This window comes from Rana temporaria, chromosome 2 (genome assembly GCF_905171775.1).
Source record: "Rana temporaria chromosome 2, aRanTem1.1, whole genome shotgun sequence".
Taxonomy (NCBI): Eukaryota; Metazoa; Chordata; class Amphibia; order Anura; family Ranidae; genus Rana; species Rana temporaria.
Window position 1 is genome coordinate 395,930,645 of NC_053490.1, and position 14,139 is coordinate 395,944,783.

The 14,139-nt window shown below is 43.7% G+C and overlaps 1 protein-coding gene across 1 annotated transcript in view; it reads right to left on the reverse strand.

Moving 5' to 3' along the window:
- LOC120927415 (amine oxidase [flavin-containing] A-like) overlaps window positions 1-14,139 on the reverse strand; it is a 186,959-nt gene that overhangs the window by 83,004 nt on the left and 89,816 nt on the right. The window contains exon 4 of the mRNA XM_040338070.1: window positions 13,606-13,710. Coding sequence (XP_040194004.1) covers window positions 13,606-13,710 — 105 coding nt within the window. The remainder of the gene's footprint in view (window positions 1-13,605; window positions 13,711-14,139) is intronic.

A 14,139-nucleotide genomic window follows, 5' to 3' on the forward strand; every position in this document is an offset into this window, starting at 1 on the left:
TTAAAATTTTACGTCGTTTGCGTAACACGTCCAGGAATACGGAATTACGCTACGCGTGTCGCCGTTCGAAAAAATGACGTCACTTCGCGCAAAGCACGGCGGGAGTTACGAAACGGAGCATGCGCAGTAGGTCCGGCGCGGGAGCGCACCTAATTTAAATGGCACACGCCCATTTAAATTACGCGGGCTTACGCCGGAGGCCGCCGGCGTAGTTTTCATCGCAAGTGCTTTGTGAATCAGGCACTTGCGATGAAAACTTGCGGCGGTGTAACGTATCTACGATACGTTACGCCGCCGCAATTCTACCTGAATCTGGCCCTCTATTTTTTTTTTTTTTTAATTTCTTTATTTATAAGCAGGGAAATGGGTCCACAAGAACCACCATGGCATTACATGAACATTCAGAAAAGCAATACAGCAATATGTTTAGTACAAATGTACCTAATAACAGGTTGGTCAATACCTTGCCGGCTAGCACCCTATACCACCACCAGTGGCCCTCTATTTTTAGCCACGTGACGTAATTTTCAAATATAATTGGACTCAACTCAAAAATACTGTCACTTTTTGAAAATATGTACGGTATCCATATCCTGGTGTGTTGACTTTGTGAACTAAGCCTACAGTAATTACTAAACATACTATATGTCGCTCCAGGTGAGATCAGGCTCCACACATTGTAGTTACGCCTCAGGTGCTGGATAGGCTTATCTCCACTGAAACAATCAATTGTACCAGAAACAGGAACACCACACACCAAGCTGTAAAATAATATCCTTCCTTTATTAAAATAGCCAGCAGGAACTAAGGTGTTTCTCACCAGGGACAATCCTTTCTCAAGCACAAACTCTTGCACAATAGTACTTGTTCCTGCTGGCTTTTTTAATAAGGGAAATATATTATTTTGCATCTTCTGCTGAAGTGTTCATTTTTCTGGTAAAATTAAGCCTATAGTCATGTTTGTTGTGTGTCAGAAAAATGTGTGTGTGAATCAGTTCTTAGTGATAATATTTCTACATTGCTAGATCTTGGAGTGGGAGCTTTTGGCCTCAATGTTTTTTGGTATCAAATGTGGCAAAAATGCTACTGCAGAGGTCAACTTAATGCTAGGATTTACATATGTATGAGATTAGTATTAGGTTAAAGCTAAGCTCTTGGAAAACAGTTAAAACTAAACTGAACCCTTCTAACCTTTACTAAGGATGAGTCAACTCTGGCTGCGCGGACGTTTGTTGGGCAGGAGCCAAAGATCATATTTAGAAGTAATATTTCTACTGCTTCTATATATGACAGCTTACCGCTGTCACTGGTTCATCAGAAAGGTCCCTAGGAACCACTGACATCACAGGGAATCCAGTGACATCACTAGCAATATTGGGTAATGTCATTGGCCAAATGTGTCTATGGCCATAATTTGGCCAATGATGTCACCACTTCCCCGCCCCTTTCTTTATATAGCTGACGACAGCTTGAGGAGCTGTCATCTGGCTAAGTATACTGCCAGGATCGGTTGTGTGCGCTGGGTCATCGGGTGTTTTTTTTTTGTTTTTTTTGGCAGCGGTTGGTGGGCATTGTGATTTTCAATGAGGGCCATTTTTGGAGATTTAAATTTCTTCAATAAATGACTTGTCAAACGTTTAGGTGTCTATTTCTAGGTTACAGCTTTAAAAAAAAATGTCAATCTGTGAATGTGTAAGGCTACTATGTACGATGTACGTAATCACATGCAGGGGAGGTGTTTTTAGATTCTGGTAAGCCCCCCGCCCGCAGACCCCTCTAACCACAAGCCAGGGCTGTGGGGATGAGGCCATGGTCCTCAAAAACATGGGCATGGGGCATCCTCCCCCCTTGTTGAAGGTATGTGGCCTAGTATGGTTCAGGAGGGGGGGATGCACCCTTGCCACCCCCCTTTTCTGGCCAACCTTCTTCGTGCAATGGTATTGCACAGAGTGGTCCCTTTCCTCCACTTGTGGTGTCCCCTGGTACCACTTTCTGCTCCTCCTCTTCTGCATACGCACCCATAGCAAGCTATGTGCTATGGGGACACAAGTGTGAGCACGCTCCCAAGCCGGGCTGTGTGTGTTTTCAGACACACACACACACACCATGGCTCAGCCCTACTCCCTCTTCACAGAATTTGACTGACAGCAGCAGGAGCCAATGGCTCTTGCTTGTCTCAGTGTAGCCTGTGGGAGCAGGGAGAGATCAGAAGAGAAGAGATGCAGCCGGGCACAGTGCTGGATCGATAGAGGACTCAGGCTTAGTGTTTTGGGGGGGCAGAGCAAGTGGCTGCGAATGAAGGTAAACATTTTTTTAGCTTAAGAACCACTTTAAAGGAGTTCTCTGACCTAAAACTTTTAACCCCCGCTGTGCCCGGGCTGTAAAACTATACAAAATAAACTTTCACTTACCTGCCTACGATCCCCCGTTGTTCCGATATCGCCGTCCCGTTCTCCGGTCCCGGTCTCTTCCGCTTCCTGTGTGTCGGTGACTCATAGTGCGCTCAGCCTATCAGCGGCCGCAGCAATGTCCCGTCGCGGCCGCTGATAGGCTGAGCGCACTATGAGTCACCGACACACAGGAAGCGCAAGAGACCGGGATCGGAGAACGGGACGGCGATATCGGAACAACAGGGGATCGTAGGCAGGTAAGTGAAAGTTTATTTTGTATAGTTTTACAGCCCGGGCACAGCGGGGGTTAAAAGTTTTAGGTCAGAGAACTCCCATGCATTTTTTCTTTGTTTCTTTGCACAGGGTACCCCGTTGTGTAACAATCTAATTTATCAGATCTAGGGACAACAACTCACACCAATTATTACATCATTGAGTATTAGACAAGGCAATCAAATGCAACAGTATGATCATTACATGTATTAGACAAGTGAAAAAAAGGCAGACTAAAGAAACGCAGAATTATACCTGAAAGTAATATCTCAGTAAAAGAGCCCTGGCTAATTAGTGTATTATTCCCATATTTTTATTTATAGGACACAGCGGTATTCAGCCCAGGAGGGGAGGCTGCCTTAATTATAGATCCAGTTTTCTTCCTGTTTAAGGATCTGCTTGTTAAAATCTCCACCTTGTGGGTTTTGGGGAATCTTCTCAAGAACAAAGAAAGAGATTACTTTCGAATCATAGCTATTCTACGTTTGACAATACAGGACACCTGCATCAATGTAGTACAAGTGATCCTGTATACGTCGCCCAAGGGTTCTCTTAGGCCGCGTACACACGATAGGTAAACCGATGAGAACGGTCTGACAGACCGTTTTCATCGGTCAAAACCGATCGTGTGTGGGCCCCATAGGTTATTTAACCTTCGGTTAAAAAAAAGCAAACTTGCTTTAAAATTTAACCGATGGATTGCTAACCGATAGGTGAAAAACAATCGTTAGTATGCAAATCCATCGGTTAAAAACCTGCGCATGCTCAGAATCAAGTCGACGCATGCTTGGAAGCATTGAACTTGTTTTTTTTCAGCACGTCGTTGTGTTTTACGTCACCGCGTTCTGACACGAACGGTTATTTAACCTATGGTGTGTACGCGTGAGGGACCATCAGTCAGCTTCATCGGTTAACCTAAGACAACTGTCCTTCAGACCGTTTTCATCGGATGGACTGATCGTGTGTACAAGGCTTTAGTTTTACCCAATACAGAATGACCCGCATATGCAGATCATCATACAGTATATACTACCCCCTCTGGCAATCTGCGAAGAACTTAGATTTTGACGTGCCCCCTCTTGGGAGTGGGAATATCCAAGAGGGCATTGGTCACATCCTCCACACCGGTAAGTGTCCCTTCCCCCCACAGCTCCACGCGGTTCAGCTAGGGGTAGATAGTGACTATGAACCAGGCTATCTCTGATAGATCTGGATCTACAGAACACTAATTCCAAGCGGTGATTAATGTACTGTATTTTTCGCTCCATAAGACACACCTGACCATAAGACGCACCTAGGTTTTAGAGGAGGAAATCAAGAAAAAAAATATTCTGAACCAAATGGTGTAATAAAATATTTTCCAAGAGCCCATGAAATGCAGCCTGACCATTGCTAAAAAAAACGCAGCCTGACCATTGCCAAAAGACGCAGACTGACCATTGCCATAAACGCAGACTGACCATTGCCATAAACGCAGACTGACCATTGCCATGAACGCAGACTGACCATTGCCATAAATGATAAACGTAGACTGACCATTGCCATAAATGATAAACGCAGACTGACCATTGCCATAAGTGATAAATGCAGACTGACCATTGACCCCCTATCCATAACTCACATCTGCACACCCACCCATCTTCTTTCTGGCTTTACCCACGCAGTGTACAGCACTTGTGACTGCGACTCTTTTCACTTGCCAGTGGCAGCCATGGGATTATCAGGCATGGGGGTCACCATCCGGACATCTGAAGCTCAGCATGTAATGCCCCGCCCCCACCTCCTGCCCATCATCACACAGCGCTGGGCAACTGTCTCCGTTGTTTCAGTGCAGCAGCTCAGAGATTCTGTGGAAGCCAGCTGGACAGATGCGTTCAGAGCTAGCAAGCACAGAACTGAGGCTTCCGTGTTTACTAGTAACAGTAGACAGCGCGGTGAGCACATCTAAGCTTAGCCACGGAGGAGGGTAGGCGGAACCTCCGTCAGTTGCTTATAGTGCAGCCAATTACTGTCCGCTTATGGGACGCTAGTCCCCGCCCTCTCTCCCCGGCCAAGCCACGCTGCTGTTTTTATCACTACAGGTCTGCCTGGGGGTCTGTAGCTAGGGACAGTTATGTGTGTGGGAGTCGGGACTTGCAGAGGGGGGCTTTTTTCTTGCCTTGATGCCGCCCCGCAATATGCACTGGGCGGGGGCGGTGCCTGTCGTATATTTGAAACATAAGACGCAGGGACATTTTCCCACATATTTCTGGGGGGAAAAAGTGCGTCTTATAGTGCAGAAAATACGGTATTTGGAAATAGCATTGTCTTCCTGGCACTACATTTTGTAATTGCTTTAGTCGTATCGGTTTTATTACGAGTTTGAGGTTCAAAAATAAATTGCCCTCTTTGGCGTGTTTTGGTTCTCTGATATGATTTTTGAGATGAGTTTCTTGCTTTATCCCCAGGCTAGTAATCTATTGCGCAGGGCTTTCGCTTCTATTTCAAATTCCTCCTCCCTCGCACAATTCCTCTGTAGCCTGAGATACGGCTATAGGGGATACTTTGTGAGTGAGTGAAGATGGGCACTTGTAGAATGCAATATTGTATTGTCTGTCGTGCCTTTTTGATACAGGGTAGTATACAGTGATCCGTCAGGATTTACATAAATCTTTACAACGAGGAACAGGATACTATGTGGGTCAGATTGCATGGTCGAATTTAAGGTTGAAATTATTGCCAGATATAAATTACATAATGACATTTCCTGTTGCTGGTGTCCAATTTCTTATCTCACAAGGTATCCCCTAAAATCTTGAGTCTGTCCCACTTCCTCCTTCCACCCAGGGACCGCTAAGGCGATACGTCATATTGCCTTTTTGCGGAGCGGATCTCTGTGTGGCGCGTCGCTGGACAACGCAGCAGGTAAGTGTATGTTTATTAAAAGCCAGCAGCTGTGCTTTTTGTAGCTGCTGACTTTTAATAAACATCAAAAAAGGCTGGAACTCCGCTTTAATTCAGGTACAACTAAACATTGCAATACACTACAGTATCATACAAAATGAAACAAAAAGGCATTTAAAATTGACAAGCAGTGTTCAGCAATGAGACCGGACCAGAAATGGTTTATGCTACTGAATCTTGCCAGACTTCTGAAAATAGCAGAGCCAAGTAGGCAGTAATGACTTTCCTGCTCCCAAACAAAGCATCAAACAGTACAGTTAATGTGTTTCAAGCAACTATATTAAAAAATTGCAAATTAATCATACTAATTGCTGTTTTTGTGCAGTTTTGTGAGTCACATTTTTTCATCTATTGATTATAGTTGGGACTTTAAATATCCATAGTCCAATTAAATTAACAAAACGTAATTTTGTACAGAGTGCTTAAAGCTGAATTCTAGGAATTCAGCAACTTTCTAAAATATGCTGGCTTGCTATGGGTTATGTCCAACAAGGTGCATGCACTTATCTCATTATCTACATATCACAGTATTACTGAGTCACTATACTCCCAAAGCTCTGAAAGGAGAGACACTGCCTACAGCAGCAGCTCTGCCCACCCATCATCTCTGATGTCCGTTCACAGAAGGCATCCCAGAGTGGGGCTTTAATGAACATCCACTTGATCACTCTTCAAGGTTTACACTTAGAATGCACAGGACAACCTCTTTCAAACAGAATGTTCAGTCAAACCGGAAGATAAATTCTAGGACGACATGGACTCCTCCCACCATCTTTGGACAAACCATCACCCCAAGCACTAAAGTAAAAGGCCTCGGAGTTATCTTTGACTCAGACGTGTCTATGGACGCACAAATAGGATCAATGGTCAGCAGATCTCACTATCTTCTCCGCTTGTTGCGTAGACTCATCCCCTTCATCCCGGAAGAAGACACAGCAGTAGTAGTTGGAACACTAATCAATTCCAGACTCGACTATGCAAACTCCCTCTACCTAGGACTACCAAAATACCAGATTTCTCCTCTACAAGTCGTCCAGAACACTGCAGCCAGACTGGTAATGGGTAAAAAACCATGGGAACCAATCTCCCCGGTCATAAGGACCCTCCACTGGCTAGCCATAAAGGATCGGGTGACATTTACGACCCTCTGCCTCACCCACAAATGCATGCAAGGAAACGCACCACAATACTTATGCGAGAAAATAAAACACTACACCCCAAATCGACGTCCTACGATCATCTAATCAGAACCTTCTACACTTCCCTAAGTCCCGCTACAAATCTAAAATAGAACGGAGATTCGCAGTCCAAGGACCACATTTATGGAACACTCTACCTACAGACATTCGGATGGAAGAAAACCATCGGGCCTTCAGAAAAAAACTTAAGACCCATCTATTCTGAAAGTGTGGCTGGACGACGACCTTGGATACAGCACCTTGAGGCGATTTAGTTCGCATTTGTAGCGCTATACAAATTACTCACTCACTCACTCAACCAAATACTGTGGCCAGTGTACACACGTTCATGCCCCTTCTAAAATTGATGTCTGGGAACCCCTACCTCCACCCACTACCCTTAAATCCTCACTTACTTTTTCATAGTTGGTAAGTCAATCCAGTTCAAACTGTGTGGGTGTATGTGGGTGTCAATGTCAAAAAATTCCCATATCCCTGTATGTTGTGTTCACTAAGATGCAAGTCCAAGAGTCTTTAAAAAAAAAACTTTCAATACTCCCCTCTGACATCATCAATTGTGAAAGAGAGTTCCACATCTTTATTGACCTGACAGTAAAAAAGACGACCTACGCAGCTTAAGGTTAAACTGCTTCTCCATTGTGTGGCCCCATGTTTTTTTATACTTTATGAAACTGAATAATTTTCTTCCTACGAATTTAGGTATTTGTATATCGCTATCATATCTCCTCTCTTCTCCAGGAAGCTTAGTGCTTGAGGTCGTTCCTCGTAATTGAGGTCTTCCAGTCCCCTTATTAATTTTTTTGCCCTTCTCTGGACTCTCTCCAGCTTCAGCAGATGCTTTTTGAGGATTGGTGACCAGAACTGGATGGAATACACCACATGTGGCCAAACCAGAAATTTATAAAGTGGCAGGATTATCATTGTATCTCCTTATTATGCATGCTAATAGTCTCCTGGCTTTGCTTGCTGCAGCTTGACATTACACGCTATTGCTCAGTCTGCCATCTACCAGGACCCCTAGGTCTTTCTCCACTCCTCTTACTAAAGCAAGACAAAATGACCCTAAAATATTATTTACTTCCCTGAGTCCACAGTCACATGATGTGTTGAGTCTTGAGTCTTCTCTCCCAGACTAAAGTGTAGGAAGGTCCTTCTACAGGATCAATACACAGTGGGAGGGTCCATCTTCATTGGCAAAAGGACACTTCCCATTGGCTGTCCAGCAGCAGGGCCCTCTCAGACTCCAGAAGACTGCAGCAGCATGACAATGTCAATGTCACTATGAGAGGTGGCAAGATGGGCCCTCTACTCCCGGAAGAAAGTCATGTGACAGCAGACTCAGGTAGGTAAAAAGCTATTTTTTTATTTTTTATTTTACTTTTGTAAATAGGTGTAAACCAGGGATATGCAATTAGCAGACCTCCAGCTGTTGCAGAACTACTAATCCCATGAGCCATTGCAAGACTCTGACAGCCACAAGCATTATACCCAGAGACAGAGGCATGATGGGACTTGTAGTTTTGCAACAGCTGGAGGTCCGCTAATTGCTTATCCCTGGTGTAAACTAATGAGTGATGGGGGAGGGGAATACATTTAGGCCAGAGATTAGCTTTTTTTAAACTGGAACAGTGATGACAAATGAAATCCTGTATCCTATTCCCTCCTTTTTTATCAAGTTTTTATTTGAGAATGCAGAATTCAGAAGCAGGCATATTGGTTTGTCACTAACACAGTTGCCAAGGGGCAGACAGGATTTTGTAGGCTTCACTGTTAATAACATAAGGAACAGGATACAGATCTAATACTTAACTGCCATTCCCCTCAAGGATAAAACAAACAGTAAATTTCTCTATGAGATCCCCATTGACCATACATGATACAGCTCACGTTAAAGCAATCTAGGATACTATTCTACCTCTAAAGTACATGAATTGTGACTTAATTATGACTTTCATATGTTTATAGCTGTTATGTTATGGTATGTGACATCTGGTGAAGATTGAAAAAAATAACTTTGTAGCCTCATATTAGCTTTGGTGTTCACATTTGCTTACTAAAGAATAGAGGATGTTCACTATGTAAAGTCAATGTTCACTTATCTAAGTAAACAAGGATTAGAATTAGAATGTCGATTGTGTTCAAGGGAAATTAAACTTAGATTAAAGCCCAAATCTATCTTTTTTTTTTTTTTTTTTAAATCGGCACAAAGAACAGTACTTACATTCAATGAGAAATAGTCCCTCTCGCTGGTGGCTGCTGTCTCAGTTAAAAGAGAAGTATAAGAATGAAAAAAAATAAAAAAACATACGGGGCTAGATTCAGATAGATTAGCGGAATCCATCTGATTTACGATCCGCCGGCGCAAATTTGAGAGGCAAGTACAGTATTCAGAAAGCACTTACCTCGAAAACTTGCGCCGGCGGATCGTAACTCCCCCGGCGGAATTCAAATTCCGCGGCTAGGGGGAGTGTAGTATTTAAATCAGGCGCGTCCCCGCGCCAATTTAATTGCGCATGCGCCGTCCGCGAATTTTCCCGGCAGGCATTGCTCCCAATGACGTCGCTAGGACGTCATTGGTTTCGGCGTGAATGTAAATTACGTCCATCCGTATTCGCGACCGACTTACGCAAACGACGTAAAAATTCAAAACTCGGCACGGGAACAACGGCCATACTTTACATTGGATACGCCGCATATAGCAGGGGTAACTATCCACCGGAAAAAGCCGAACGCAAACGGCATAAAAAAAAGCGATGGGCGGGCGTTCGTTTCAGAATCGGCGGATCTCCTCATTTGCATATTCGTTGCGTATACAAATGGAAGCGCCACCTAGCGGCCGGCGGGAGATTGCAGCCTAAGATCCAACTGTGTAAGTCACTTACACCTGTCGGATCTAAGGGAGATCTATGCGTAACTGATTCTTATGAATCAGTCGCATAGATCCGACCGTCGTATCTCAGAGATACGACGGCGTATCAGGAGATACGACGGCGTATCAGGAGATACGCCATCGTATCTCTATCTGAATCTCCCCCACTGTACATACTTTCCTCTATATGCTACAGCATTGGTGTGCTGCTGCAGCTGTCCTACATTAGCTCTCAAGTTTGCTCGGAGCAAAGAGCAGTGGCTGTCAGTCACCGCTCTCTGCTCCTAAATCGCTCACTGGACCACCTGGTAGGAGAGGGGATGGATGCAGATGGCGTCAGCTCTCAGAGCGCACAGAGAGTCGGAGCCAGCTGTCGATCAGGCAGGTGGGTGGATCCTGATGATATGGTCGGGTTACTTCCAGAGACTGGAGTAGCTCTGTGATGTCAGTTGACAGCAGGCTATAGCCCACAATCAGGAGGACAAAAGTAAGTGCACTCCTGTGACCCAGAAAAGAAGTATGGACAAATAATCTTTGGACAAACTTCTCTTTTAGACTCGATTCACATTTATGCATGTTGCTTTTGAACATTTCTGCAGTGCTTTTTGCTGTGCTTTCTGCGTTTTTTACCACAATTTGCGTTTTGCGATCTGTGTGTGTTTTTTTTGTTTTACATTTACTATATACTGTATAGCTGGTGGCTAAGGAGCGGGTCCGGGAGCCGGCCGCCACGTCCTTAACAACCGATAAATCCTCAGCTGTCAGCAGGCTTCCCCGCTGACAGCTAAATGTATAAAACAAAATCACGAAAAAAATGGTCTGGTATGTATATGGAGGGGACACCCCCAAAATCCATACCAGAGCCTTATGAATAAATAAATAAGTAAATGATAACGTGGCAGAAATAGTCCTAAAGTGGTAAGTGCTTCTAGGGTTAAGTGGATAGTGCACTACCCACTTAACCCTAGAAGCACTTACCACTTTAGGACTATTTCTGCCACGTCATCATTTACTTATTTATTTATTTATTTATTCGCTATATGTGTAACTGGACATTTATCCAACTATAGCGCTGTTTACCAATTGATCATTTGTTTGATTTTAGATATTGATATATATTTTTTATATTCACATATTGGATGATTTTCTTCATTTTATATTTAAACAGCTGCTCTGCATATATCTTTTATCCTTTGCTGTGATATTAGGTTCTAACTTTTGTCTATATTAATTACCCATTATTGGGTCTTAGAACCAGTTAATTTATTTCCTTGGCGCTGGAAGTGCACTGTGGGCCCCTGATTTTGTGCACCTTTCTTTGACGAGGTTTAATGTTTATAAATGTGAAGTTATGCACTTGGGGACTAAGAATATGCATGCATCATACATACTGGGGGAATCCGTAATGGAGAAGGATCTGGGGGTTTTGGTAGATCATAAGCTCAATAATAACATGCAATGCCAAGCTGCAGTTTCCAAAGCGAGCAAAGTCTTTTCTTATATTAGGAGTGGTATGGACTCCAGAGAGAGAGAGAGAGAGAGAGAGAAAGAGAGAATTTTGCCCCTGTACAAATCATTAGTAAGACCTCATCTGGAATATGCAGTTCAGTTTTGGGCCCCAGTTCTCAAAAAGGATATTGGGGATCTAAACCCTCACATATACCCAGTGAAGTGAACAGCCTCAGATGATACACAGGGATGAAACAAATCTCCCTACATAAGTTTTACATGCATATCTGCTGTCTTCAACTTTATATATTCTTTTAGGTTCAGATTGTGTTAGCAGATTTTCTCTTCCTGTTTAGCACTGCACTGAAGCCTGGGCATACAACCAAGACAGCTGATTGGAGGAAAAGCTATACCATCCCCCCTGTACGTTGCCCAATATATAAGGCGTGGTCAGCGTGCTTGCCTCCATCAGCCGCAGCCCTTCTGTGTCTTTGTCTCCTCCCCCTCCCTCCCTGCCTGTCTGCTCGTACCACTCCCCCCCCCCTGCTGCTCTCATATCTGCTACTAAATCCTGTAATCCCCTCTGTACCATAATAATAAGTGTCTCTGTGCTATGTAAAAAATCTGCTGAATTGTACCTATATGAGCGCAGTTCCTGTGTTTGACTCTAGCTTGTCTGACCACATCCCTGATCTCCTGTTTACAGACCACTGGCTCTCTGACCTTTTGCTACAATCTCTGACTACACCTATTGTCTTGCCCAGCCTGCTGTGATCTGCCTGAGGTGTCCTGGTATTCCTCAAGACAATAGTTATCTGCTGTGACCAGCTTACTGCACTCACCTGATGCAACCTGCTTCCTGCTGTGTGCATTCTGCACACCCACCAGTTATCCTGGGTCCTGCTGCTCAACTCATCTGGTACCCACATGCATAAGTTCTCTACACCAGCATCTTCCACCTGTGGCACAGCTGGCAATCCCTGCTTCTTTGGGCTTAGTGATTCCTGTTTCCACTCAGGGACACCAAGCACTCAGGGACAAGGAGAGCCCTCTCAGCATTTCAGCTTTAGGACTAGGTATGTGACAGGACACTTTTTTTGCAAAACTACTTCTCTGGACCTTTCGACTGCCTTTGATACGGTTGACTACCCCCTCCTCCTCAAAAAACTTTACTCCTTTGGTCTCTGTGACTGTACTCTGTTGATTCTCAAACTACCTTACCCACCTTACCTGCAGTGTCACTTACAATTCTACTTCATCCTCTCTGCTTTCTTTCTCCATCGGGGTCCCCTGAAGTTCTGTTCTTGGACCTCTCCTATTCTCAATCTACACGTCCTTCCTGGATCAGCTGATCAGCTGATACCCTCCCATGGCTTTCAATATAATTTCTATGCTGACGACACCCAAATCAATCTCTCTACCCCTCAGCTCACTCCATCAGTCTCCTCAGGCATCACTAATTTACTGACAGACATATCAGTCTGGATGTCACACCACTGCCTCAAACTCAATCTATCTAAAACCAAGCTTGTAATATTTCCTCTCCCATGTGGCCCTTACCCTGACTTCTTAGTCAAGATCAAGGGCACAACCGGTCCTCGCATTCCAGGGTGCTAGGTGTAATTCTGAACTCTCCTTTCGACCCCACATCCAATTACTGTCCAAAGCTTGTCGCCTCAACATCTCTAACATATGCCCCTTCCTAACCAATGACACCACAAAGCTCCTAATCCACTCCCTGGTTATCTCTCGCCTCGACTACTGCAACTCCCTCCTTATTGGCTTACCTTTACATAGGCTGTCCTCCCTTCAGTCCATTGTGAGTGCTGCTGCCAGACTTATCCATTATACCAACCGTTCAGTATCTGCCATCCCTCTTTTCCAATCTCTCCATATACCCAACAAATGAAATTCAAAATACTGACAATGCCTTACAAAGCCATTCACAACTTGGCCACCATTTACACCATTAACCTAGTCTCAAAATACCAACCAAACTGTTCTCCTCGTTTCTCCCTGCTCTAATTTCCTGGTCAGCCCATCCCATGTTCACCTCTAGGAATTCTCCTGAGCCTCTCCAATCCCATGGAATTCCCTACCCCAATCTGTCCTACTATCTTCTACTCTGTCCCCATTTAAGTGATCCCTTTTATTAGATAAGCCTATCCTGCCTTGACCTAACAACTGTACTTTTATTTTCTCCATCAGCTCATCCCCTACAGTTATTATCTTTTGTGTCACATGACCCTCCCTTTTAAATTGTAAGTTCTAATGAGCAGGGCCCTGGGATTCCTCCTGTATTGTAACTGTAATGTCTTCCCTCATGTTGTAGAGCGCTGCGCAAACTGTTGGTGCTATATAAATCCTGTATTATAATAATATTTTTTATATACAGTATGTGGCCAGTGTGGAAGGCCAAGATGAAAATGTAAGTCACAAGAAGATCTTGACCGAATCCATGCAGTATTTCAACAATTCTTACCTCTTTTCCCCATTCATCAATTGTCCTCCATAGATGATTATAATCCAAAATCACAAATAAATTCCATGATGGAGGAAACGACCCATGAAATGCATATGTTTTACCCTTGCAAAGAAAAGGAAAAACAGAGAGTAATTGTATATTTTATCATATGTAATAAAAAATGGTTAAATACGTTTTGAGGGAACAGCATTAACTACAGCTTAGAACGTTCAATAGGTTCTCGATTAAATGTTGTGGTAACAAAGAACCACCTTTGTTCAGAATTATTAATGGCCTTTTCTGCATTAATAATTAAAATTGCTGGATTACATTTAGAGTTGTGATTGACATGTTCAAACACTGACAATACCCTCTGAATATTGGATAGGGTCTTTTGTAAAGCGTGCCTGAGCAGGAGCTGTGAGGGAAGCCAGGAGGTCAGACAGACACAATTTAGGGTAGAATTTTGGTGTCAACATTCATTAATGATTATTACCATATATTACCTAGGGAAAGAGGTAAAGGGGTTTTGGTAAAGCTTTAATTTACACC